Below are 27,150 nucleotides of genomic sequence, written 5' to 3' on the forward strand. Positions count from 1 at the left end.
TCTTCGAAACATTTATTGTTTATTGTTTCTATTTTGAATATGCAATGTTCACCAATTTTAGGTCAAATACATTTGATCAAATACAAATACTTTAATTGTAAATTCTAAGTTACATATTTAAATACAAATATGTTTAGTGCAAGTTTTCCAAATATAAATATAATTATTTGTATTTTATGTTGAGAAATAAAAATAAAAATATTTAGACTTATTATTTTACCTTTTTAAATATTTGAATTTATATTTTTATTAATATTTTTAGCTTTTACTAAATGATTAAACACCAAGTTTTTAACTCTTCAAAAAAAACATATAAATATGTTTAAATGAGTTAACTGTTTTACTCAAACTATTTTTCTATAACTAATATTATTATATTAAATGACTAATGAGTAAAGAGAAACAGCTTGGTCAATTTGATTAGAAAAAATATCAAAAAGAGTGTGTCTTAGGATTAAGGAGAATGATAAAGAACCAAAAGAATTGTGATTGAATGAAGAGGCGCAAAGCAAAAGCAGATAAAAGTATAGCTAGAGAATTCAAACCTGACTTTACAACAAATAAGTTAGTTGATATGTAAGTATATGCACAGACCAAGCATAAAACTATCAGAGTCTTTGAGAATTAAAGTATAAAAGCCATCAACACTAAAATTCAAAGAAGAAAAAGCTGAAATTAAATTAATTTCACAAAGAACAAGAAGGTTTAGTTAACTTTGCAAAAGATTTAATGGATAAAATGTAACTTCAAAAACTTAATTATACATAGTATATAACACCCTCAATAATAAGTTTTAATGTTACCTAATTTGTGCTATAAAGCCACTGTCATGAAATGACTTTTAATTGGAACCTCTTTTCCGAAGAAAAAGTACCATTTTACTTTGGTAGTATAATGATACAAGTATGTAGGAGTACAGAGTTGGTTTTGAAATCTTTCATCATTGCTCGTGAAGGAAAGATTGATTTGAATTTGTGATTTTATTACTCTTAATAAATGAGCTACATTTTCTATTGAAAACATTTGAAACTTGTTCGAACATATTGACTCTATAAATAAGTGTAAAATAAAAAAATTTATTCTATAAAGCAGTGTACTTAATTTAGAAACAACAACAAACAAAAAAGCATTCAATTTCTTCAGAAAATAAAAAAAAATCAGATTCTAGCTTAACAGATCAAGCAACTTAAAAAAAAGGATTACTCTTATTAAATGTTCTTAAAAATTGATGTTGAAAGGTAACTTCTTACATATCATATGTCATAATACAAAGATTCTTTACAAAGAAGTTAAAAAAATGCTTGCTATTTCAATCAATCAAACAGTCTAGAAGATTCTTAGGGTAGTCCAGATAATTACTGAACCTTTTAAACTGCTGCCAGTAATGGTTGAAGTCATGATCAAGTGAATCTGTTGTTTGCTTTAAATAGATGCCCAGTAAGTGGTTGTGGAGATCAATAAACTGGGTTATATGAAAAAAGAAAACATGTACTTTGGGAATGACACTCATGTTTGGAAGCTTGAGTTAGGAATCCTTGAATTCTTCAATGAAAATGCAATAGTTGTCTTGAGGAACATTTCCAATGGAGGCATGAACAACTGCATCAAACTTTCTGAATGAGTCAATGAATGGAAACGCTAAAAAACAAACATGCTTTTCCGCAAGTAGTCGAAGCAAGTCAACACTTCATAAAAGCTATATGACTAAAAGAAAATATTTTTCATCTGGAGTAACTGGAAGATGCCTTCCTACTCCTTGACGCACAATGCCATGGGGTGAAGGAACCTTGTTAACTACAACAGAAGCAGCTACTACAACTCCTTTTAAGGCTTTTGCTGCAACTTCAGGTAAGTTCTGTCAAACCATTTCTTTTGTAAAATTATATGGAATCCCTTTTCCAATCAGTGAAAAGCACGCTGAATAAAGGTTCTCAACAACTGGCTGTTCTTTTGGCTGACTGGTTGTGTTTGCTGTTCCAATTGGCTCAGAGCTTCCAAACTTAGCTTTTCCAACATAAAAAAATCATGCAATCACTAGTGATCGACCGAAACAGAAAAAAAGCTGAAACCGAAAGAAACCGAAATTTTGGGTACTCAAATTTGGTGCCGAAACCAAACCGAAATTTTGACAAATGTTTTACCAAAACCGATATAGAAATTTCAGCTAGTCAAAATTTATTTTATTAGAAAAATTTATTTAAATATGTAATTTTACATTTTTTGTTTTTTTATACTCATATTATGTTAAAATTAATTTCACGTGTATCCCAAATTGAGATTTAATACATAAGTTGGCAATATAAGTTAATAACGAAATTTAACAACTGGCAGATTTTCTTTGCAAAACAAGATTTTTCAAGGTATTTTGTGAAAATTCTCAAATCATTTTGTGAAAATTCTAAAAAAGAACTGTTTTTCTAAATTAGATAAATATCGTTTTTTGGTATGTTTTTCAACTGAACTTTTGGTATTTACCAAATTTATAAAAAGTACTGAAATCGAATTTACGGTATTGGTTCAAATTGAAATTTCAGATGAAACAGCTGAATGTGGTAGTGGTGTAGTGGTAGAGCATTTGCTTTATCAGCGAGAGGTTCCGAGTTCAACTCCCACAAAGTCCCTGGTAGTACTGCGCTTAACTTGTTTCTCCGCGCAGTGGCCTTGTTCATCAAGTTTCGGAGTTATAGAGTTGAGAGAGGATTTTAACCAAAAAATAGCCTCCTTATCTATAGTGGTCTTCTCGGGGAGGTAAATTACAAAAAAAAGTCGAATTATTTAATTGTCATAACAACATTGATATATATATATATATATATATATATATATATATATATATATATATATATATATATATATATATCAGGGTGTTAGCCAGCCTGATGGCACCGCGTATAACGCGGTTTCCCACTTGGTTTAAAATTCCCAAAATTTCTTAAGATCATGGTAAAAAAAAAAAAAAAATCAGTTTCAGATCTAAAGTGTTGCACTAGACGAGTAAAAAACGCAATTAGTACGCACGACAAGGAAATGAATTAAGTTAATGAATTAAGAATTAAGATCAATTTTTTAATGTGAAAAAACGTGTCGTCATTATCAAGCAAGATCATTCATTCAAAAGTTGAAAAAAAAATTATTTTTAATTTTTAATGATGTCAGTTATTCTCCAGTTAAAATTGTTCAATACGTTTAATAAATTATTTCATTAATTTATTTTTGTTATTCAAAAAATCTTTATTTACATTCTTGCTGTTTATCTTAAGTTAGGAAAGTTACAAATAAAATTTGCATATTAATAAATATTATAATTTAAAATAAGTTAATAACGTTTTTATATTAAAAGATTTATTAATAATTTCTGTAAAATAAGTTAGCTGGTAAAGTAAACCGAAAATAACAACAAAAAAATCAAAAATAAAACATGCAATGAAACGTATTATATATTTTATATTTGCGTAAAACATAAACGAAGATAATTAAATAATATTATAATATTAATTATTAACAATATTTACAATAATTACAAAAAAAAAATTTTTTTTTTAAATTTACAAATACAAAATTTAAGTAGATATTTAATGTATATCTGAAAATTAAAAAAAAAAAAAAAAATTAGTTTTTGTATTTATATATATTTTTTTACTTAAATACCTAATTTACTAGATATTTAAAGATGCCGATTAAATTTAGTTGATGCCCTCATTTTAAAATACTATAGCGTCTGTATGATATTTTGTTGACTACGACATATTTCCGTTAAATGATCAGGTCTGTGAATCATGAAAAGACGAAAAAAATAAAATGATAAATTTTGCGTTATCATAAAATATAAATGTTTAAAGCGAAAAAACCCAGACCGTAGATTTTTTTTTTTTTAAATCTTTTTAATATCCCAATCGCTTGTCCGAATTCGAATAAGATTTTAAATAAACACGGTTTTTAGGTAAAATGAACATCATAGATTAAAAATTTGATCTGTTCCAATCGTTTATTGGCGCTTGCTCTTGATCGCAAGGTCTTTTTTGGTCAGAATTCTTGTATTTTTTGTAAAAATTGTCAGAATGTAATGACCTTTTTTTTTTTTTTGGCGGCACCTAAATTCCCAATTTCGCTAAAACGCTGTATGAATTTTTTTCCTAACTAACACCCTGTGTATATATATATATATATATATATATATATATATATATATATATATATATATATATATATATATATATATATACACACATATGTCAGAGTATGAAGAACAAAAATAATATATATTTATAAATATATGTGTATATATATATATTAGGGTAGGCCACAGTCCCACATATATTTTTCAAAGTATCAATTTTTCTAGTAGCTGCATAAAATATTGTTCCTTTTACTATAAAAATCATTTTTTGTTATGAAAGTGTTTATGTAGCTCATCTCTAAGTTTTGCCAAATTTCATTTTAAGTTTCAGTTATATGAATAAATCCAAAACACAAAACTTCCATTACTTCTGTTCCGTTTTTTAATTTGTTCGGCATAATATTTACTAATGACGGCATAATTTTATTGTATTTCATGTAAACAAACAATACACGCGACGCATTCTTGTTTATTTAAAAATAATGTAAGCAACATAATCTACTGCAGCATGCAGCAGTGTTTTATCTATTTTAACTAATTTGTTGTATTTTGATTCGAATTATTATTTTTTTTCTAAATATTTTGCATAAGTAACAGCCGCTAAATCATAAAGTTTACGTACAAAAAGAAATGTAATTAAAATTATTTTTTATATAATTAAATACCTATTGTGATGATATTATTTGTCTTTACTTTTATTTTAAATAAAAGTTTTTCATTTAACTATTTGAAATAGAAGATAAAAGTAATCAGCAATTATATGAAGATAATATATAAGTTATATAATATTTTTAAAAGTGCAGTCATTAGAATGCATAATTCGATTTAATTTAAGTTGTTTTAAAAACAGAATAAATAAGTAGATATAATGAAAAAAAAAAAACATTTTTAAAGTAGTGTAATAGCTAAACTTTTTTTTTCCAATAAAGAATTTGATCCTTTTTACTTCTTGAGTATAAAAATTAGTCGCTTAAAAATTTGCTACCATTTTGAAATTTCATTTTATAAAGTTGCGCTCATCGATTACTTATTTATACCATGAAATTTTACGATACTTAAAGATTTTTGATTTAAAATAAAATAACTTGTTATTTTCAAACAACATAGTTAGCTTAGATGTGTTTAAAGATAATTTAAAAAATAAGGTTAATAAAAAAAACGAAGAAAGCAACTAAATTTATTAATTCTATAATTATATTCATCTTTCCATTCGTTTTTAAGAAAAGAAGATGTTTTACGTTTTATTATTTTTCTAGCAGTCATAAAATTTAATTCATTTTAACATTTTAACATGGTATCGCATACACAAAAAAGAAAAGAAAATTTGTCTGTAAAAAATAATTTGACTGAGTCAATTAAAAAGAAATACTCAAAAGTATTGAAATCAACAAATGAAATATGGTTGGTTGGATATCCGCTGGCAGATATTAATACCAGTTCTCTGCCTAATACTAGAGATGTCTACAGATTTTTTAGGTTTATACTATTTAAAGATTTTTATAACTTAAATTTTTTATTTCCAAAAATAACTTTATTTTTTAATTTGAAAATAAACTTAAATTCATCTTCTGTTTTGCTTGTTAAGGTATCAATTAAAAATGATAAACAATTCGATTCAAGTGTTTTCTAAATGTACAAAAGAATTAGGTACTAAAAGCAACATTTCAAAATTAAAATTAGCTGCAAAATTAACAATGAAAACCGTTAAAGTTTTTTGGGATAAAGCTGATATTCCTTGCAAGCAGGAAAAGTATATTATTGAAAGTATTATTAAGTTACATGATAAATGGAGAAGTCTTGCAAAGTCTAAACATAAATGTTTTTCAAAAAAAGATTTACTTATTCAAGGCTTTAGAAAAATAATGGATAATTTTTTTGATATTAGTTCTCCGAATTGGAAAGAATATGTTAAAAAAACCAGATCAAATTTAAATGCAGAAGAAGATATTCTCTGGTTTTCAACACTCAAAAGTGGAGTAAAAACCGGAGGACTAGGTGGAAAAGATAATTTGTTAAAATCGAGTGTCAAAAGAAAGATAGAGAAGGAGGAAAAAGAAAAATTAAGAATCGATAAAGAAAAGAAAATTAAATGATAAAGAAATTGATTTCAGCGTTTATAAAAGTGATAGTGACTCAACTGAAGAATCATTTTTTGCTGCGTCTAGAGGTTCTATGTACTCAGATTCTCAGAGCTCTTCTAAAATTGATTATGAAGTGAATAATTTTGAATCTTCTGCAGGTGTAATGGAAAATGTTGTATCAGATAATATCAATTTAATTTTGCCGAGAAACTTTGTTTGTCATCCAATGATAACAGCAACTGCTGATAGATCTAAACTATCAAACGCACAGCTTATGATAAATGTTTCAGCAATCCTGGTTCTAGGTTACTTTTTGATTGATATTTAAATCACTAATCAGTTTCATGAGTTTTTTATTAGTGTGATTAGTTGATAAGAAAAATTATATTCTGTATTTTTTAGGTGGGGTTAAAGCTAATGATGTAGATATTTCACTAAACACAATTAGAAGAGCACATAAGCAAAATAGACAAATTATGGCAAGAAATATAATGGCAGAATTTAAAAAAAAAGTTAGATTAGATTATTTAACTCTTCACTGGGATAGGAAACTTATGAAGCAAATATCTGGTAAAAAGTTTGACTATTTAACTGTTTTAGTAAGTGGTTTTCCAAACTGCGAGAAAGGTAAAATTTTATCTATTAAACCTATTCAGTCAGGCACAGGTATATGTAAAGGAATCATAGAAGATTTAGAAAAATGGGATCTTAAAGATAATATTGTTGCCCAAGTTTTCGATACAACGGCTTGTAATACTGGAGTAAGAAATGGAGCGGCAACTCTTCTTGAAGAATACAAATCTATAAAAACGCTTCTCTGGCTTGCATGTCGTCATCATGTTTTAGAATTAATCCTAGGGTCGTTTTGGAAATCTTTATTTCAAAAAGAGACATCATCTGATGATAATATAGAGTTTAATAATTTTCAAAAAGAATGGCTTCACTCTAAAAAAATTCCTCTCAAACTTTCAAATAGATCCCTTGCTCTTGAAAATTCATTCTTAAAACAAAAAGCAAATGAAACTCGCAATTTCTTAGAGAAAGTATTGCACTCTAAGCATCACCCAAGAGACGATTACAAAGAGGCTGTAGAACTAGCAATTTTTCTATTAGGTAGAGAAGAGCCCAAGAAATAGAAAACATGTGGTGCTCTTGACTTTTAGCTCAGCCATTTACATTAAAGCTTGGTTAGAAGCGTCAAAGGCTTGCGATGCACCAATTAATGATATAGAATTATTTAATGATCTAGAAGCACTTAAAGGTATACCAAACTTCGGTGTACCTGCTGAAAATTTAAGTTTATTTTCAAATAAACTTTCTCTAAATGATAAAGATAAAATTGCAAAAAAAATGCTAGAATACGGAAAACCACTTGGTATCAATTGCGGTAAACCAACTCTTCCAGTGATTAGAAAAAATTCTGATATTTTATCTTATATTGGGAACAAGTCTTAATTGATTTTTCATAATTTAAAAGATTTTGGAAAATGGCTTAAAATTCCTTCTTCAGAATGGGAAGACAATGCCTATTATTTGAAAATGAAGCTGTTTATCAAAACTCTAAAGGTGACTAATGACGCAGCCGAGAGAGGAATTAAGTTGTGTTTTGATTATCTCCAAATACTTACAAAGGTAAACTGTAAAATTAGTTGAGAAGAAATTATGAATAAAAATCTAAATAATCATACAAATCTACTTTTAGAATAAATTATAGATAAATAATATTTCTTATCTTTAGGACGAGGCTGTATGAAATGAAGTTTTTAACGTGGTTGAAAATCACAGAAAAGTTGTAGGCAATTTTAATAAGAAGCAATTATTCGTTGATTTAGCTGAGTATAAATAATAACCACTTTTCCATTAGCTTTTCTGTTTTTAATTAGACCCCAAAAAAATTCCAAATAAAATAACTCTTCTGTAATCCAGGCAATATATGATTTAAAAAGGGGTTATAAAAGCAGTTATTACTTGTATTGTGGTAAACCCCTTCCCATATGGGGGAGGGGTATTGAAAGTGTCACCAAATATCACATGGAAAGGGTGGTTAGCTACAATGTGACGTGAAAAAAACCTTTTAACTACAATTCTTATTATAGCGGAATCAGTAAATTTTTAGCAAAAAATTACTTATAGATTTTTTAACAATAATAGCACTGCCCATAAAAGAGGGGGCGGGGGAGGAGTTGATAAACAAGTAACACAAAATTATACATGGGGGAAGTCCAAAAAGGTTCAAAAACGTGTTGCCTATTAAATGAACAGCCTCAAATAACAAATATTTCCTATAGATATAAAAATTTTAATCTTTTTTCACTTTCCTACAAAATCCTTATTTTGACATGTTTTAGACTAAAAATGAAAATAATCAAATCAAATTCGGCAGCACTCAATGATATTTTTTTCCAAATTTTTTTTTATAGTTTGTATTCATATGTGAAAAGGATCACATTTTTTTGCAGACATGTTAAATTTTCAAAATTTTTTGTTTTTGGCCTACCCTAATATATATATATATATATATATATATATATATATATATATATATATATATATATATATATATATATATATTAAATCAGAGTATGAAGAACGTAAAGTGAGAAAATCACCCAAAATTAATTACACCTTAACAAAGCAGGAAATAAAACATGCTCCTATATTTCTCAATCATGACAATGGCATTAAAATACCTACAAACAGTTGGAGACCTCTGTTTAAAAAAATTATCCAAAATAATGGAATTAAATAATATTTGGTAACTTTGTAGTTACATTGATATATCATCATTTATGCCTTCATTTTAATTTCTTCTTAGACGTTTTTATGCAATATTAGTATGGTTTTTTGTAATAATATTTTGGGTCTGATGAAATCTGTGCAAAAATAGGTTGAAATATTACAATGAAAAATTTAATATGCAGCTATTGTTTATGTTTTATACTTTAAATATACGTACACGAATGAACGTATATTTAAAGTATAAAGTATAAATATTTGCTGTATGTGAATTGATATATATATATATATATATATATATATATATATATATATATATATATATATTTATATATATATATATATACATATATATATATATATATATATATATATATATATATATATATATATATACATATATATATATATATATATATATATATATATATATATATATATATATAGAGTATTCTATATTAATATAGAATTAATATAGAATACTCTAAAACTCATAAAATAGTTGAAAAAAAAAGTTTATATACCTTTCCATCAGCAAGACCAAAAATAATAAACTTAGATTCTGGAGGCCATATTAGACATGTTACTGCACTCTATCAACGAAAAAATGCTTCAACATTACTAAAAATATACGTTATTTAGTGTAATACAAAAAATTAAAAAACATGAGATTTATTTAAATAAAAACAAGTATACTACCGCTTGTATAAATTTATTGCAAATTACTTTTCTGTCTCCCCTAAAAAAATTATTGGCACATTATTTTTTTTAAACAATAATATTTTCATTTAAAAATGCTACTAATTTAAAAATATATTTTTAAAATTGATTTACCATTCCTCCCCTATTTTATAAACAAATACTATGTTGTCAGACTGGCCTAATGCAATTTTTGTTGAATCTGGTGAAAAAGCAAGACCTTTAACTAAAAAACCTTTCTTTCCAGTCTAAATTATAGCAAAATAGCACTCTATATTACATTATCTTAGAAAACATGAAATGAAAACATAAGAATTTGTATTGCAACAATTATAATCATATAATACATATAACTATATAATATTATATAATTTTTATATCTTTTCATCATAAAAAATATTAAAAATAAATAATAAATAAATTTACTGACCTCCTTTCTATGTTTTATGATAACCCCTTTTTGTCAAATTATTTTTGCCGACCTCTAACAGTTTAAAGTCAGCAATTTATTGTCAACCTTAAACTGTTCAGCAAAAATAATTTGAGGTCAGCAAAAATAATTTGACACAATAGGGTTTTCATAAAACATAGAAAGGAGGTCAGTAAATTTTTGCTGATCTACCTCAAACACTTTGTATTCTACAAATAGAATACAAAGTCTTTGAGTACTCAATGTTCTTAAAGAACAGAGCTATAATAAAGCAAACATATATACATTTTATATTATAAATGTATTTATTTTATATATATATATATATATATATATATATATATATATATATATATATATATATATATATATATATATATATATATATATACATATATATATATATATATATATATATATATATATATAATTGATTTTTTGTTTGTTTGTAAACCTTAGGTTCTCCTGGTTTTTCACCAAACTTATCTCTCATTTCTCCAGAATCATCAAAAAATGAAATAACTCTATCAGTAGACACGACAGCCATTTTTTTATTGTTAGGTGACCAGCACATTGCAGTAACTTTAGCAGCACCATCCTTAAATATCATTTAAAGCATATATAACACATAATTTAAAAATAAATCAAAGTACAACAATTAAAATAATTTAAATACATCTTGTTATATATACCTGTGGTGGAAAAATTGTTTTTATGTGCTTCAGCAGCATAACTTTTTTTTATACTAAAAAAACCGCTATTATGAATACTTTTATTAAATGTAAATACTGATGTATATATATATATATATATATATATATATATATATATATATATATATATATATATATATATATATATATATATATATATATATTTATATATATATATATACATATATGTATATATATATATATATATATATGTGTGTGTGTGTATATATATATATACATATATATATATAAATATATATATATATGGGGCTATTCCCATATACATATACAGGGTGTTCGGGATAAATTTGACATATTTATAATTGATTATATTTTTTTGTAGATCAGAGGTATTAATACACACTACAGGTCATTTAAAAGTTTGAACCCTTCTTCATTCATATACAAGATGTCAGAAAAGATGGATGACTGGAACCCACCCTTTGTCACGTGAAATGAATGTTGCATCCTCTACTATGAAGCATGCACTAAATGAAGACCTTCGCTACTACTCATACAAGCATCCAGACGATGCAACATTCATTTCACGTGACAAAGCCCGAATTCCAATGCCAGGGTTCTTCAACACCTGTTCCTGCAGACTTGCGAGGAATTCTGCTGTACGAACGCAATCAGATCGTCTGCTAGGGATCTTTCTTCTTACTACATCCTCGTAGTCACCATTGCAAGTCTCTATTTCATACCTGATTGTTTTTACTGTGTTCAGGGAGCATTGGGCAGAAGTCATAATATCCTTATTTTGATGGCCGGCACGAATCATCATGATGCAAGTTATTCTCTTCCATGATTCAGGTGGGTTCCAGTCATCCATCCTTTCTGACATCTTGTATATGAATGAAGAAGGGTTCAAACTTTTAAATGATCTGTAGTGTGTATTAATACCTCTAATCTACAAAAAAAATATAATCAATTATAAATATGTCAAATTTATCCCGAACACCCTGTATATATATATATATATATATATATATATATATATATATATATATATATATATATATATATATATATATATATATATATATATATATATATATATATGGGGCTATATATATATGGGGCTATATATATGTATATATATATATGGGGCTATTCCCATATACATATATATATATATATATATATATATATATTTATATATATATATATATGTATATATATATATATATATATATATATATATATATATATATATATGTATATATATATATATATATATATATATATATATATATATATATATATATATATATATATATATAGAACCCTTAGATGTTGTCCGAAAGTTTTTTCGATATTTTGTTGACAAAAAGTAAAAATTAAAATGCAAGACCGGAATTTTTTTTTTTTAATAATGATAGACTGCCTGCCCCAACCAAACTCTCAGTCGATGTAGCAGCACTCCCTTGCGGGTCAGGCTATTTGTCAGTCGATGTAGCAGCACTCCCTTGCGAGTCAGGCTATTTGTCAGTCGATGTAGCAGCACTCCCTTGCGAGTCAGGCTATTTGTCAGTCGATGTAGCAGCACTCTCTTGCGAGTCAGGCTATAAGATAGTCGATGTAGCAACACTCCGCGCATGATTTACAGTAAAAAAAATAAAAATAAAAACATTTTATTAAAAAAAATAAAAATAAAAACATTGTTTATATTGTTAAAAACATTCAAAATGTTATAAAAACATTCAGAATGTTTTTAAAAACATTCTGGTCAATTAAATTTACGTTTTTGTGGTTTTTTTAAAAAACGATTAATTTGTAATTAAATTAATGGTTTTTACTTTCGTCCAACACGGAAATGTTGGACGAAAGTCAAAAGTAATTAAAAGTGACGTATGTGTTGGCGTAAGAATCACTTTTTTCCTTCCGCTCTTCCTAAAGCCAACAAACTATAGAACTATATATATATATATATATATATATATATATATATATATATATATATATATATATATATATATATATATGGAGTTATTCCCATATACATATATATATATATATATATACATACATATATATATATATATATATATATATATATATATATATATATATATATATATATATATATGTATATATATATTTGGGTGCAGTGAATTTTAGTTTTTTTTACAATTCATTTAGCCTGGGTGTGCAAAAGTTATTATTTTATATATATATATTATTTTATAGTTTCTTGCAGAAAAAAATGACCTTTTAAACTAAAAATGAAAAAAGTTTATTTTTTTGATAATAATTTCAAAAAAATCTTAAATAATAATTTATAAAATAATTGTTATTTTTTGAAATTTTTATAAAATTTTGCTTCTTTTGAGACCCAGCATGACGTACTTTAAAAAAAAAAAATTTATATAAAATTAGGGACTTATTAAAATTTTAAATGTCTTGGGGTACCTCAAAATAATTTCCTAGAGCATTAGTATTTTTCCAGAGTATTTTTAAAATGAATAGACAAAATTTGCACATCCAGGCTAAATAAATTCTAAAAAAAAATAAAATTCACTGCACCCAAATATATATGCAGAGCCGGCTCGTGAAACATAATTTATGTGTGCGACAATAAATTAGGCGTCTTTTGATTCACAATGAGTCAATACTTTTTTCCGTAATCTGCATTTATTAATTGCGTCTTCTCCTATTTTATCAATATCTTTGACATCATACAAAAAATCGAATGGTTCTATTGTACTTGAAAAGCTTTCAAATTGTTCATTTATCGATTCTTTAGCTATTTTAAAGAGAACATCAAAAAACTGCTTTTTGAATTTTTGGTTTGGTTGTATATCACCATCTTCTTCAAAAAGTTCATCATCAAAAAATCTTATTGACAATTCTCTTAATAAAAGAATCCCAATGTTGTACTTCAGTCAGGTACATTTTTTCATTAAGACAATCACTAGTTTGAGATGTACTAAGTCTTTTTTTCAACTCTACCCATTTACCAAACTGCTTTCATGTCTATTTAAAATTAGTGTCATGTGTATCTAGTCATTTGTTCCAGTTTTCACTAAACAGAAGTAATGTTGCTAAACAATTTACAACAAAAACAAAATACTTTGTCTGATTTAAGTGAATAAACTAGCCAAGATCTGTTGATTAATTCTCTATTGGGAGCTTTACGATAAAAATGGACATAGTTAAATAATCGGTTCTGATCATCTTTTGGGTAAGCAGTAACAGAAAAATTTGTAGGTTCTTTTGTAACTATGATTTAATAATATTGTGGACAAATATTCTGACCAATTTGCTAAATCATCATAGTGTATTTTCATTCACTTCAACAGCCAAATATTGTTTGAAGGTTTGATTTCCAAACTCAATTCCACAATTGCATTAGTTGTACTATATCCTTCATTAATGTTTTCAATTCTAATAATGTTTATTTCTCCTTCATTTTGTTTTTCACTTAAACTTTCTTTCTTGTTTTCATTAATCATATTTCCTATATTCCTCATATTCACTTTCATTCTCTACAGCTGTTTGAAGAAAATTATGAAGAGTTTTTTGCTTTTTGAAAGCTTCTGCTGGGTTTTTTTTCTCTTTTTAATTTATTTTACCAACCAGACAATTTTTGATCCATTTTATTTCAGGAAAGTATAGATTTGTTGCTATTTTGAATCACCTATCAAAAAATACAAAATAATACATAAGGATAATAAAGTGTAACAGACTTCATCCTTTTTGTTTGGGTTTTTTATTTATTTTTTATTTGGTTTTGGCAAGTTCTTTAATATTTTATGCCTTTATAATACCTTCTTATTTTTATAATAAAACGATAACAATCATTTTTTTAAATTTAATTTATTTGAACTATCAAAAATATGCAAAAAGCAACTCATTACGCAATGCATCATAATCTGAAACCGCACTATCTGCATCACAATATGCAGTTCTAATTGCATGCAGTTTTACTAGCTAGATCTACTATTACTAACAAATATAATTATGCACTAAAAGTAACCAAAACAAAAAATGTGTAAAAATAATTATATAAATAATAGACTAACTAGGAGACTTGTATTTTTGTTATAAAAACATTCAAGAAAATGTTTTTTTAAATCTGGAAAATAAGGTGCAAACATGTCATTCACAACTGACATTAGAAATTTAAGGCGGGGATCTATTTCAGTAAAGCGTCAATGTCGGCCATCTTGTCCAAAGTAAACATAAAATGTAAACTTTCGTCTGATTAGTTAGCAAAAAATATTTTAAAAAAACTAATTGGGATTGGACAAGGGGCATAACTCAAAATAGCATAAGCAAAATTTTAATTTTGCGCCTTTTTAATGCTGCACCTGTTTTGCACACTTTGCACACGCTACGAGCCGGCTCTGTATATATATATATATATATATATATATATATATATATATATATATATATATATATATATATATATATATATATATATATATATATATATATATATTATAATATAATATTTCACAAAGAAGCAAATGGAGCATAGCAATACCAAGAAAATTGATATAAAAAATTTAGACATATGAAAAACATTTTAACCATTTTATAACAATTGTTAATTTGCTAATGATAGATAATGATCTATAATTTCATACTAAATCTTTTCCCACTATATTCTATTATAGTATATAATAGAGTATAGTATATAATATAGTATAGGGTATAGTTTAAAGACTTTTGACTTTACAAATTTTGAAGTTATAATTCTAAGTTTTAAAGCTTACCCTACTTTGTTTATTGATAATTTAGTCACCCAAATTATTAATATGCTTTTTTTTCGTAATAAAAATTATAACAGTAAATAGAGCAGGTAATCAATTATAATTGATTAACTTAAGGTCATAAAACGTACAATACTTATCAATTAACTTCTATAATTGACTACTAAAGTGTTGTTTACAAATAATTTCTACATAGTTTTGAACTAAGGACATGATGATAAAAATAAGTTAAATATTTTTTGGGATTTTTTTTGAAACTAGCTAGATTTTATTAAGGATGGATTTGAGATTTGCAAAGAAATATACAAGCAGCACAACATTATCCAATAATTTAATTTTTACTTGGCATAACACACTAAACCACTTAAGCTACTTTAAAATACATAACAATTTCGTAAAAAATTTCAAATGATTTTATTTGATTTTATTTACACTGATTTAAATTTAAGCCTTCTGCGTAGCGACGCTCAAAATGTTTACAATGTAGATGCATGTAATATTTTCACGAAATGTTTGCAGTATCAAATTTGAATTCCGGATGACAAATAATTAAGGTACAAGGGGTGAATTGACGATGCGGATTATCCATTTATTTAACCAAAAATTGAAAATTACAAAGTTTTATAATTTTACAGAATTAGGTTAGGTGTCACTCATATAGTTAAAAACTAGTCATTGGAGTGACACGTAAATAAAATAAACAAGCAAAAACAAAAAAATTCAACAGTAATATTAATAAATGAAAGCAAGTGTAAATTAAATTAATTATAAAAGAATAATGATTAAGCTATAATAAATTAAATAAAAAGACAAACAAAAATATGAGAATACTCAATTAATAACAACAATAAAAATCATTAGCAACAATAGCACAAATAAAAACAAACTTTACGCAAACGAAAAGGCAAGCGCAAAATCTACGAAACGAAACAAAGATTACATAACGAAAAGGCAAATACAAAAACTTCTACAAAATAAAATAAATTTTATTTGTTACTCTTGGCGGATACAGAAAAGCGTAGCAAGTTTGTAGTGAATTATTTTTGTTTTAAGTAGTTCTTTTTGTTATTTTTTCGAACTTTTTTCGAAGTTCTTTTCTTTTCAGTTGTTACTCGCTTTTAATTGATTGTTTTTGTTTTATTTTATTAAATCTATTTGTTCGTTTTACTTTTTTATTCATTTTCTTGTTTTATGTTTTTTTTCAATCTTTTAGTTCGTTTATACCTATTAATATTTCTGTTATTTTACCTTATTTTAAGTTATTATTTTAATTTTTTTTAATAATTTCTTTTCGTTTTTCGTTTTTCCTTTCACAGTTAAATAGACGCTTCCGCCATTTGCGATGTCATTGCAAAATGATAGATTTTACTTCGACATCAAACCCGGTTCATACAAAGATACTTGTCCAATTTTGACAAATTACTTTATTCATTTTAAGAGAGAGGTTTTTGAGGATCTCACATATAAGAGTGATAATGATAGTAGACTTAATGCTCTTAACAATCCTTAGGCAGGTGAAGTTTATATCGTCCGAATAAATAATGGGAAAGTTTAGTAGCATCATAATTTTTTTAAATACCGTAAAGTAAGTCCGCTTTACAGTAAGACACCTTCAAATAATTATTTAATAACTCTTAATAAATTGATAATTAGCTTAAAAATGAAATCAACTTCTATTAAAAAGTAATTTATTTTACTTAAATTGGGTCTGCTATAGGGCAAACCACTACTTTTCTTAGAATAAAATCTATTGTTGTTGTGTTTTTTTTTTGTTCTAAAAAAATCGATTCACATAAAATGATAGGAGTATCACCCATACAAATTTATTAATATATCAATAGATAGTATATTAAATAATGCAATTTTATAAGTAATATGATTTAATAAAATTTTGTTTATGAGACAAGGTTGTTAACAAGGCCTTACATACCAAGGACAAGGCAGCACAGTTAGGTACATGAGTAAAAATTTCAAATAGTGTAAATATTCTACTGTTATATATTATTGGAAAGAGGATCAATACTGTATTTTAAAGGTGAAAAAATTGTAAAAATCGAACAAGTGGTTCAAAAGTTATGGCGGTTTAAGTACCGATTTTTTTATATATATATATAAAAAATCGGTACTTAAACCGCCATAACTTTTCATATATATGGAATTGTTCAAGAAACTGTGATCAAAATTATGTTTTTCTTCACTTAAATTGTCATAACTTTGTCAATTCTTGTTGAAATACAAATATCTTGGTGTCAAAAGATAGGTGTAAGAGTGGGCTACAAATTTTTGTTAAACTCTAACCACCAGGCATATCGGATGGACAGAGGGGGCAACAAACCACCACTTACTATAAGAATTTGAACACTTTTTTCAAAAAAAAAAGTCTTTTTTTAAAACATAAGTAATTTAAATATACAAAAAAGTTGTTATAAATTTATATTAAACCACTGAAGTATACGAGAGGCGTATGTTAACAATGGAGGTAGGTGTTGTGGTGATGGTTTAATACATCAAAAATGACTTGTTTTCTTAAATATTTTTATCTTCATTAAAATAAATTCAATTCATATACAATATAAAATTATGTTATACAAGAATTTATGTATACAAGTAATGTTTACATTGACTTTTAAGCGGGGCGTATGCACCCCCCCCCCCCTTAGCCTTTTAAAAAAAAAAGATTAAAATTACCGATTAATATCAATGTTAAACTGTACAACTGACAATATTGTAATGTATAATTGAAAAAAATGTTGTTTTCTAATGCTTTAATAGTTTTAGTATTTTTGTATTTCTATCAATACTAAATACAAAATACTATATAGTATTAAAACTTTTCAATACCAATATTAAATTTACATTTTAGGCAATTCCAGAAAATCAATCAATTTTTTACCTATAGCTTCATCTGTGCAAGACGCTATTATTATTTCCCACGATTATAAGGACCTTCTTGTCGATTCAAATCAGAACAAGACCCAATTTCAACCAAAAAACTCAAGACAGGTAAATAAAAAACTATTCATGAATTTGCATATATGGTTCCAGGGTTTGTATGGATCATATCCACTTATCCTAAGTTGTCAGCGTTTTTTGGAATGTAACATTTAATCAACTTGTTTTGTGCTCATGTTTTTCATTTTACAATTCAACATTTACTTTAGGAGACTTTTATCAGTTCTAGTGGCTCAAATGAGTTGTTCAGTTTAGAAGCCTTGCATGCCTGCAGCATTTGTGTTGCATGACAGTAAGTTTGATAATGTTTATAAACATTTCTTTAAAAGATTTAAAAGTAAAATACGAATTTATAATCAAGTTTTAGTTGTAACAGTTGGTGAGACTGAAATGAGCAAAGCTATTAAAAAAGTTTTACCAAAATGGAATCTGGTAACTTCCTCTAATCACCAGGGATGCGGAGTCCCAAAAAGGACTCTGGATTTGAAAGTCACAAAAAGATTACTTTATCCTAGGTTTTTGTATCCGGGAGCTCTAAAAATATAAATAAGTTTATGGACTACTAATAGGAAAAAAATTAAGACTTTTAGGTTAGAGGAACAATTGTTTTTTGAGTCCGGAGTCCTTAGGTATAATGGCGGCAAGGACTCTGGGACTCCAGGACTCCGGGCTTAAAAACAATAAGTTTTAAGTCATTAAATCTCATGAACTTTTTTCTTATAGCAGATCATAAGTCAACAATCATGTTCAAAGCTTCTGGACACTACAGACTTGGAAAAAGTAGATATATAAAGCCAGAGTCCTTTTGGGACTCCGCATCCCTGCTAATCACATACCTGATGTTGAGTTTTGGCTAAAAAACACGATGCTTGTCACAATGAAATTGTTATATATAAATCTCAAATGCAACCACTTCTTAAATAAAGGACATTTAAAAGTTAAAATTGATACTCTTAGACCATCGTGGAATGCGGGATTCTTTTTTTTTCAGACCACTTGCATTCTCGCATTTTAATACACTTACATTGGTCATCTAAGATTCTTGGTTTGATTAATAATCCTATTACAAATAATATATCTTAATCATTAAATGCTGGATTTAAATACTTTAAAATTTGGAAAAGAGACGCCAATCGATTCAATGGTTGCTGCCATGCATCGTCTTCAGAACTTCTGTTTAACAGAAATTAAGTGGAGTTGTCGTGGCTTTGAATTGTACACTCTCATTGATAGCAGTTTTTATCTATTCATTATGTAACTTTCGGTATATAATAATTTAATTATTTCAAAACTTTTTGCTTAATGTTTTTTATTTGATTTTAGGATTATTTGCAAAAACGTTGTCACCAATCAAAAATGATGTTTTGAATTTAAATGAAACTAGTACAAATAATGTTTTAGATAACACGGATGACATATCTAAAGTAGAGGGTCCAGAATTTGTTATTGCAGAGTTGCAAGCTGCAGCCAATATACTAATGTGGGAACACATACATCCATCTATATGTGTACTTTTAACACATTCAACATAGTTCATGTTATAAATCATAAGTTTTTTACAGTTTCTCCACCTGATGGCTACGTGCATGTTGTGAAACTATATTTAAATGAAAACTGCACTTGTTCTTTGTCAACAGTGTGTTGTCATTTACTAGCGGTTAAACGCAGCATAGGAGTTGAATGTGGTGAATGAAAATTATAAATTTAACTAAGTTTCGATGTAACTCACGGTACCCTTAATTCCCTTTTATATAGTTGAAAAGATATATTTAGATATATGAATAAAAGTGTATAGAATGTAAGTTTTAAACTTGATGAAATTCTGTTTAGTCTTTTTCAAACAAATAAGATTTGCTTGAACACCTCATTTTGAGTATTTATTGAGCTAAACAGCGTTAGCAGGGGTTATTAGCTTGAGCTAGGATATAATGAATAAGGGTACGAGGATAATATATAATAGTATATAATGTAACATATTTATATATGTGCTATTCAGCACTCAGAATTAGGGTCGGCATTTAGCAATGCTGACCTGAGAGCGGCTGAGGTCAACAACTTTTTGCTGACCTCAGAATTTTTAAACTTGAGTTTATTTGCTATTTCAAACAAATTAAAAGCGGCAAAAAGAACGTTTCATTGAAATTCTAAATAAAATTATTTAAATAAAAACCAACTTTTTATTTTAATTCTGAAAAAAATTATTTGAAAAAACCGGCAAAAAAAAACGTATAATTGAAATTCTAAATAAAATAGTTAAAATAAGGATATATATATATATATAAAATATATAAGGTATATATATGGAAAAACGAACGTTTTTTTTTATACCGTAAAATCGCTTAAGTTCGGTACCACGTAACTTCAGTCATTTAAGAAAAAATATTAAAAAACCATGCATAATTCAAATTTTAAAAATGTTTTTTTTTCAAATAATATTTCTAATTAGTTCGTAAATATGAATCTATAAAAAAAATAATGTTTATATGCAACCTGCTGAAATAATTATTTAGCAAAACAACAACTTGAAAAAAATGCATACTATTAAAATCTAAAATAAGCAAATTATTAAAATAAATGATCAAATTTAATTTTAGTGTTATTAAGAATCACCAAATTAATTACACTACCAGACATGAATTTTTATACATGAGAAATTGTAACGAAAACATTTAGTACTTAATGAATGATGAAAGAAAAGGTATAGTTTTAATAGTCTAGGTCTAACCATTTTTTTGTAAAATGGAAATTTTTATTTCTCCAATTTTCATATACTTTATACTAAGAGGTTATAATTTATGGTTGAATGGTTATAATTTCTATGATGCTTTTACTCTTATGAATGTATAGGACAAATACATTTATTTGACTTGATATTAAAATAATTATCATGTATTATCACTTAATATATTATTACTTGAGCCGAAGAACGAATTTGTGAAAATGGTGATAATTCTAACTGTTGTAATGAACCAATTTATTTTTGGCGATTTTATCTAATTCTTCATCCACCGTTTAATTTATGTGAGCAAATATTAAGTTTCAGTTTTGATGAATTATAATTCTTACTATTTTTGCTATTTCAGATTATTTGGAATGTGTCAGAGACGGAAGTGCTATAACGATCCTAACAAGTTCTGCTACATTTGCGGAAGGTTTATGTTTAAAGGAGATTACAGAGAGAGCGTTCGATTACACCTCGAGTTAAGACCCTGTATTAAGCTTATTTCAAGATGAAACTAGGGGATGAGGACAGGGTTTTTGCCCCCCCATAAGATCTGTGTTAAGTGTCTGTCTAACCTGTTCCTGTGGTCTAAGGGTAAATTGAAGAGAATACCTTTTTCCACACCTATGACGTGGCGCGACCAAAAAGATCATGTAACTGATTGCTATTTTTGTTTGACACACACGGCGCAATTTACCAGAAGGACAACTAACAGCATAATTTACCCTGACTTACCATCAGCGATAAGACTGAGAGCATATGATAAGGGAGAAGAGCCTCCTGTGTTTTCTTCTGATCTTCTCAATGTTGTTTTGAGTGATGATAATGATGTGCCAAATATGAAGAAGAGCGATGAAGATGATGATGATTGGCTGCCTAACGATAAGCCGCAGTCTATCAGCCAGAGACAGCTGCACTTGTTTGTCAGGCCAATTCTCAAACACGCATCCTGTTTGAGACTTGGCCTGTCCAAACAGGATGCGTGTTTGGCTGGTTCAATGCTAAGAGAATTCTGTGTCCTTGCTAAGGAAACGAGAACGTCTGTTTATAAGACAAGAGGCGCAGCTTATGTGCCATTTTTTAAGAGAAGCGAAGACAATAACTTTGTATTTTCTTGTGATATTCCTTGTTTGTTGATGAAGATGGGTATCTATACACAAGTGGAGAATGACTGGTGGTTGTTCATCGATGGCAGCACAAGAAGTGTAAAGGCAGTCCTTTATCATAATGAGAACCTATATCCAGCCATCCCGATTGCTTACTCAATTACAGCAAAAGAATCTTATGAAACTATGAAATCTATATTGCAGCTTGTTCGTTGACACATTTCAGTGGAGAGTTTGCTTGAATCTGAAAGTTGTAGGTCTGCTGACAGATATGTAAGGAGGTTACGTGAAATACACATGCTTCATATGTTTGTGGGATAGCCGCGCTAAACATGAGCATTTCATCAGGAATAAGTGGCCAGCACGAGGCAATGCGACCCTTGGTGTTCACAATATTCGCTATGAGCCACTTGTTCAGTCTAACAAAGTTATTATACCTCCATTGCACATAAAGCTTGGCCTGTTTAAGAACTTTGTTTAGGCATTACACTCTGACGGCAAACCAATGAAAATCGTAAAGGAGACCTTTCCAAAACTGTCACTTACAAAAGTTAAGGAAGGAGTATTCGTTGGACTGACACTCGAAAACTTTAGAAAAGCCAACAGTTTACTGATTCCTTGTCCTCGATTGAGCTCAGAGCATGGAAGGCTTTAAAAGTGTGTGGAGAACTTTCTGGGTAAATATCTGAAAGTTTTAGGAATTAAGTACATAATACTTGTATTCTATCAAAGAATTTCTTCTTTACACTCATTTATTTAGGCAAGCACCGGTCGGATGGCATTAAAGACATCATCTCAGAACTGTTATCAGCCTTCAAAGAAATGAATGTGCACGTGTCCCCAAAGATTCCCTTTTTGCATAGCCATTTGGACTTTTTCCTCAAGCATTTTGAGAGAAACATTTCAGACGAGCATGGAGAACGTTTCCATCAAACGATTTCAACTATTGAACATCGCTACCAGGGGCGCGCCAATGTGAGAATGATGGATGACTTCTGCTGGCTGACTTACAATCCTGTTTAGTTTGTCTTTTGTCAATTATACACTCATATACCCTAACAACATCGCTTAGTTTTATTACAAAAATGGGAAAACCAATACCTCTAGTTTACCAAAAAATGGTTCAACCTTGACAAATTTGACTGTGCATTTGGTCTTCAGGGCCATCCAAAGAACATTATTTTCGTTCCAAACCTCTTGTATAAAGTGAAAAGTGAAAAAATGTCTTACAATTAGCTGTAATATTGTGAAATGTTGATAAGTGTTGCGAATGTAAAATTTACTGGCAAATTTACCTGTAAATTTGCCAGTAAGTTTTGACATTTTTATAATGGACACACACCATGGTATCTTATTTGAATAAAAAATTTGTTCATAATTTCAAAATTAACTAACGGTTCTTTGAGTTCTATTAAATATTAAGCTTGTTACATTTTTTTGGAGATAAAGTTACAGCTCAACGACAATTACGAATGCGTTCCGAATCCTGTGGTGATTGGTTGTGTTCTACTATCACGGCGTTAATTTTTGGCCAAAAATTTTTCAGCGCGAATTGTTCGCGAGACTATTAAAACTAAATGTTGCGTAGACTGGAATATTTTTATGTTTGGTTCAGTCTACACTAAAACATGCAGTTAAGTAACCAAGGATCATGGCTTAATTGGTCAAAAGTTGAATGTTTTTATGTGTTGTTATGTTGAAATAGGAGTTATATTTTTTGTTTATGGAAGAATATTTTTACATATACTTCATATTATTTTAATCATAATAAATAAGTTTACAAAAAGATGCTCGATGAACCACTATGTTATCTCTTCTATACACACAGTTTTATATTTGAAAATGATACTTGCATTAATATCTTTCTTTTTAGCTAGAGATTTTGAAAGTTAATAAATATATCTTGAGTTATCTTATTTTTTCTTGTAAAAATTGACATTTTTGATTTTCAAAAAGTTTTAAAACCTAAAATAATGAATTAACTTTAAAATCTCTAACTAAATATGGACCTAACACGCTAAGGACTATTTGCGAAATTTTTTTCATAAATGAAGTAATAAGTATGAGTTTATCTCTGATATTTCTATGTGACTTTTTGACTAATTTTCAAAAAACTGGCAGCCATATTTAAATATTATTTTTTATTATATGATTAAAAAACAAACAAACTATTTGTAAGATTTTATCTTGAATGTTAAAATGTGAATGTTATACAATTTTTTATTAATTTGTCACTTGACATTAAATTTTTTTTTTTTTAATTTTATAGTTGATAAAACATATCTTATAAAAATAATATTTATTAGTAGGTATAAATATATATTAAAACAGTATGAAAAATGTTTACAAATATCTTCACTTGCAACGTGTGACTGGCTACACATCAGTGTTGTCTGTGTTTAACCAAGAAATGCATTCAGATCATTTTATGAAGTAAGTGTATATTTATGCTACATTTTTGTGTTATTAGGATATTTAAACACACTAAATATTACTTTTTATTTTATTTGACTGAGATAAGCAGGCTTTGTGAGAAAAAAAAAATGCTTGAAAGTTTTTGAAGTTCCAAGTTTTATCTTTTTAATATTAACTCTTCATAATTGTTTATATTAATTATTATTTTTACTTTTATATTTTTGTTTTGTCTTCTGTTTTATTTCGTATCATGACTTTCAAAGTTATGTTCATTAAATTTTAAAATTGTCTAGATTTTATTCTACATTTTTGTATACTTTGTAAATAAATTGTAACTTTGTTAAATATTTTTATGAAAGATAAATTTTTTACTTGGTTACATATTATTAATTTATTATTAAGTTCTTATTAAGTTGATAAAAAAAGTTTATTATTGATTACAACAATTTTATTATTGAAGGAATGTAAAGACTGGTACTACTGTGAATATAATGTATAAACAGTTACAAAAAAAGTCTTTTAGGAGTTAGAATTAGTATATTCAAACAACTATTTGAATATGTTACATTATATAAGTAATGAACTGAAGTGTTCACAAATTTTTTATTTTTACATATATAAATGTTTTATAATAATAATTTTTCATACAAATGTTGGTGTATATCTTAAAAAACTGTGTTTCTCTCATTTATATTTATTAATATCCATTTATATGTTGTATGTTCAAAAACAAAAACAATTTGTAGTTTGTTTTTCAAAGTTGATAAACATCTGATACAAGGTATCAGATATACTTATTATGAGGTTATAATAATCTGATGCAAGTTATCAGATTATTAAAAAGCTTGATGTTTGTGTTAAGGTTATTTAAGTAAAGCCATGATCCAAGCAGGGATGTGGAGTCCCAAAAGGACTCCGGATTTGTATGCCACAAAAAGATTATTTCAAATATTGTGAATTTCAAAGTAGGTATCACAGATGTAATGACTTGCAAGGCTGCTCAGTTTTATGGCTTATTCTTAAAAAATTTGTGCTGGCAAACATCAAAAAGGATTTACAAGCAACAAATTTTTTGGTTTCATTTTATTTCTGAAAATCCTTTTGCGTTTTAATTATATCTCAATTTAAGTAATTTGAACAAATTATATTTGTTCAATTAATTAACATATTTTTTTAGACTTGGATTTTATTCATATCATTTCAAAATTTTTTCATATAACCTTTATAAAAAAGATAAGATATTCAAAATATGAAAATAATTTGTTTCTATTAGTTTTTATAAATATTACCTGTTATAAAAATATCAATAAGATGACACCTTTCTTAATGTTATGCTTTTGATTTTTTTTTAATGAATTAAAGTGTAGATGTGTATAGTAGTTCTATTGGTTTAAGGTTATTTTATTATAGTTTATAGTTTTATTGGTTTAAGGTTAAGTTATTATATTGGTTTAAGATTAACTTAAGGTTAGCTATTTAAACCACAACAAATCTAAAGCTAGGCTGTTCAACAAGCTATGCAAACTACAGTGTGTGTAGATTTATGAAATCGAATTTAAAAATTGAATGAAAATGTATGATAAAGTGGTAGGGTAGTAGTAATTTTTTATTTTTGTTTTTTAGGTATTGGCAGGCTGTACTTGACAACTTACTTTCCTGCAACGAAATCAAAAGAACCTTCAACTACAAACCAATTTAAAAAATTCATAGCAGCATTTTTTAAGAAGAGTTTTCCCTTTATTTTATTTACTAATCAGAATCAACTTATATTTCATAATTTCTTTAAGTTGTTTTTGGAGATTATGATGTTTTACAAAATTTTAGTTTAAAAAATAATATTTACATATTGGTTTTTAGTTTTTTAATAATTAATTTTTATTCAGAAGTACAATTATAATTGCAGTGTCCAATTTTTGTAATATTTTTTCTGTAAATATCAATTTGATATTATGTTATCAATGTGAAAGTATAATCTCAAGATATAATTAAAAAAATGGTAGGACGAGGTACATACGCTTTGTTTTCTTGTAAGTAAAATTCAAGTTTAGCGCAAAATGTCTGTACCAATAGAAACCACTCGCAAAATTTTTTAATTTTGATTGGTCTATTAAAATTTTACCGTTATTTTCACATGGTTTCTACTTACTATGACTGTAAGTGTGAAAACACGCGCAAACTGGCGATAGGCAGATTTTTGAACAAAAATTAACGCAGTGCATGGTCAACGATACGTGCAAGAATTGCCAGTAAACATACAAAACTCATTTAAAGCAAAGTTGTGTTTTTTTGTTAATTGAATAAATCTTTTTAAATTAATTGAAAAATATATTTTTAATTTTATTAACCAGTGGTGTAGCAAATGTGATAATGGCCAAAGTAATAAAATAGTTGACTAATTACAAAAAAAGTTATGTGCACCTTCTTGTTTTTTTTGGTGCCTCAAAAAAATTTTTTTTGA

The 27,150-nt window shown here is 27.0% G+C and overlaps 1 protein-coding gene and 1 long non-coding RNA gene across 7 annotated transcripts in view; one reads left to right on the forward strand and one right to left on the reverse strand.

Moving 5' to 3' along the window:
* Positions 1 to 10,826, reverse strand: part of LOC100206284 (intraflagellar transport protein 172 homolog) — a 73,204-nt gene extending 62,378 nt beyond the window's left edge. The window contains exons 1-5 of one of the 2 annotated variants that reach the window (XM_065813970.1): positions 10,756 to 10,826; positions 10,518 to 10,661; positions 9,769 to 9,881; positions 9,634 to 9,673; positions 9,459 to 9,527 (exon numbers count right to left, since the gene is read on the reverse strand). In XM_065813970.1, coding sequence (XP_065670042.1) covers positions 9,459 to 9,527; positions 9,634 to 9,673; positions 9,769 to 9,881; positions 10,518 to 10,661; positions 10,756 to 10,794 — 405 coding nt within the window. In that variant the 5' untranslated portion in view covers positions 10,795 to 10,826. The remainder of the gene's footprint in view (positions 1 to 9,458; positions 9,528 to 9,633; positions 9,674 to 9,768; positions 9,882 to 10,517; positions 10,662 to 10,755) is intronic. The other variant, XM_065813971.1, reaches the window with a different exon arrangement.
* Positions 10,827 to 16,138: 5,312 nt separating this feature from the next.
* Positions 16,139 to 26,701, forward strand: LOC136088891 (uncharacterized). Of its 5 annotated transcripts, XR_010642603.1 has the most exons (6): positions 16,139 to 16,522; positions 18,361 to 18,500; positions 18,659 to 18,741; positions 21,533 to 22,954; positions 23,038 to 24,710; positions 26,316 to 26,701. It is a non-coding gene; the product is annotated as an uncharacterized LOC136088891 (long non-coding RNA). The 5 variants fall into 5 exon arrangements; XR_010642601.1 differs by having other exon boundaries at positions 18,659 to 22,954; XR_010642600.1 differs by having other exon boundaries at positions 19,773 to 24,710.
* Positions 26,702 to 27,150: the final 449 nt, after the last annotated feature.

Source organism: Hydra vulgaris, chromosome 12 (assembly GCF_038396675.1).
Source record: "Hydra vulgaris chromosome 12, alternate assembly HydraT2T_AEP".
NCBI classification, from domain to species: Eukaryota; Metazoa; Cnidaria; class Hydrozoa; order Anthoathecata; family Hydridae; genus Hydra; species Hydra vulgaris.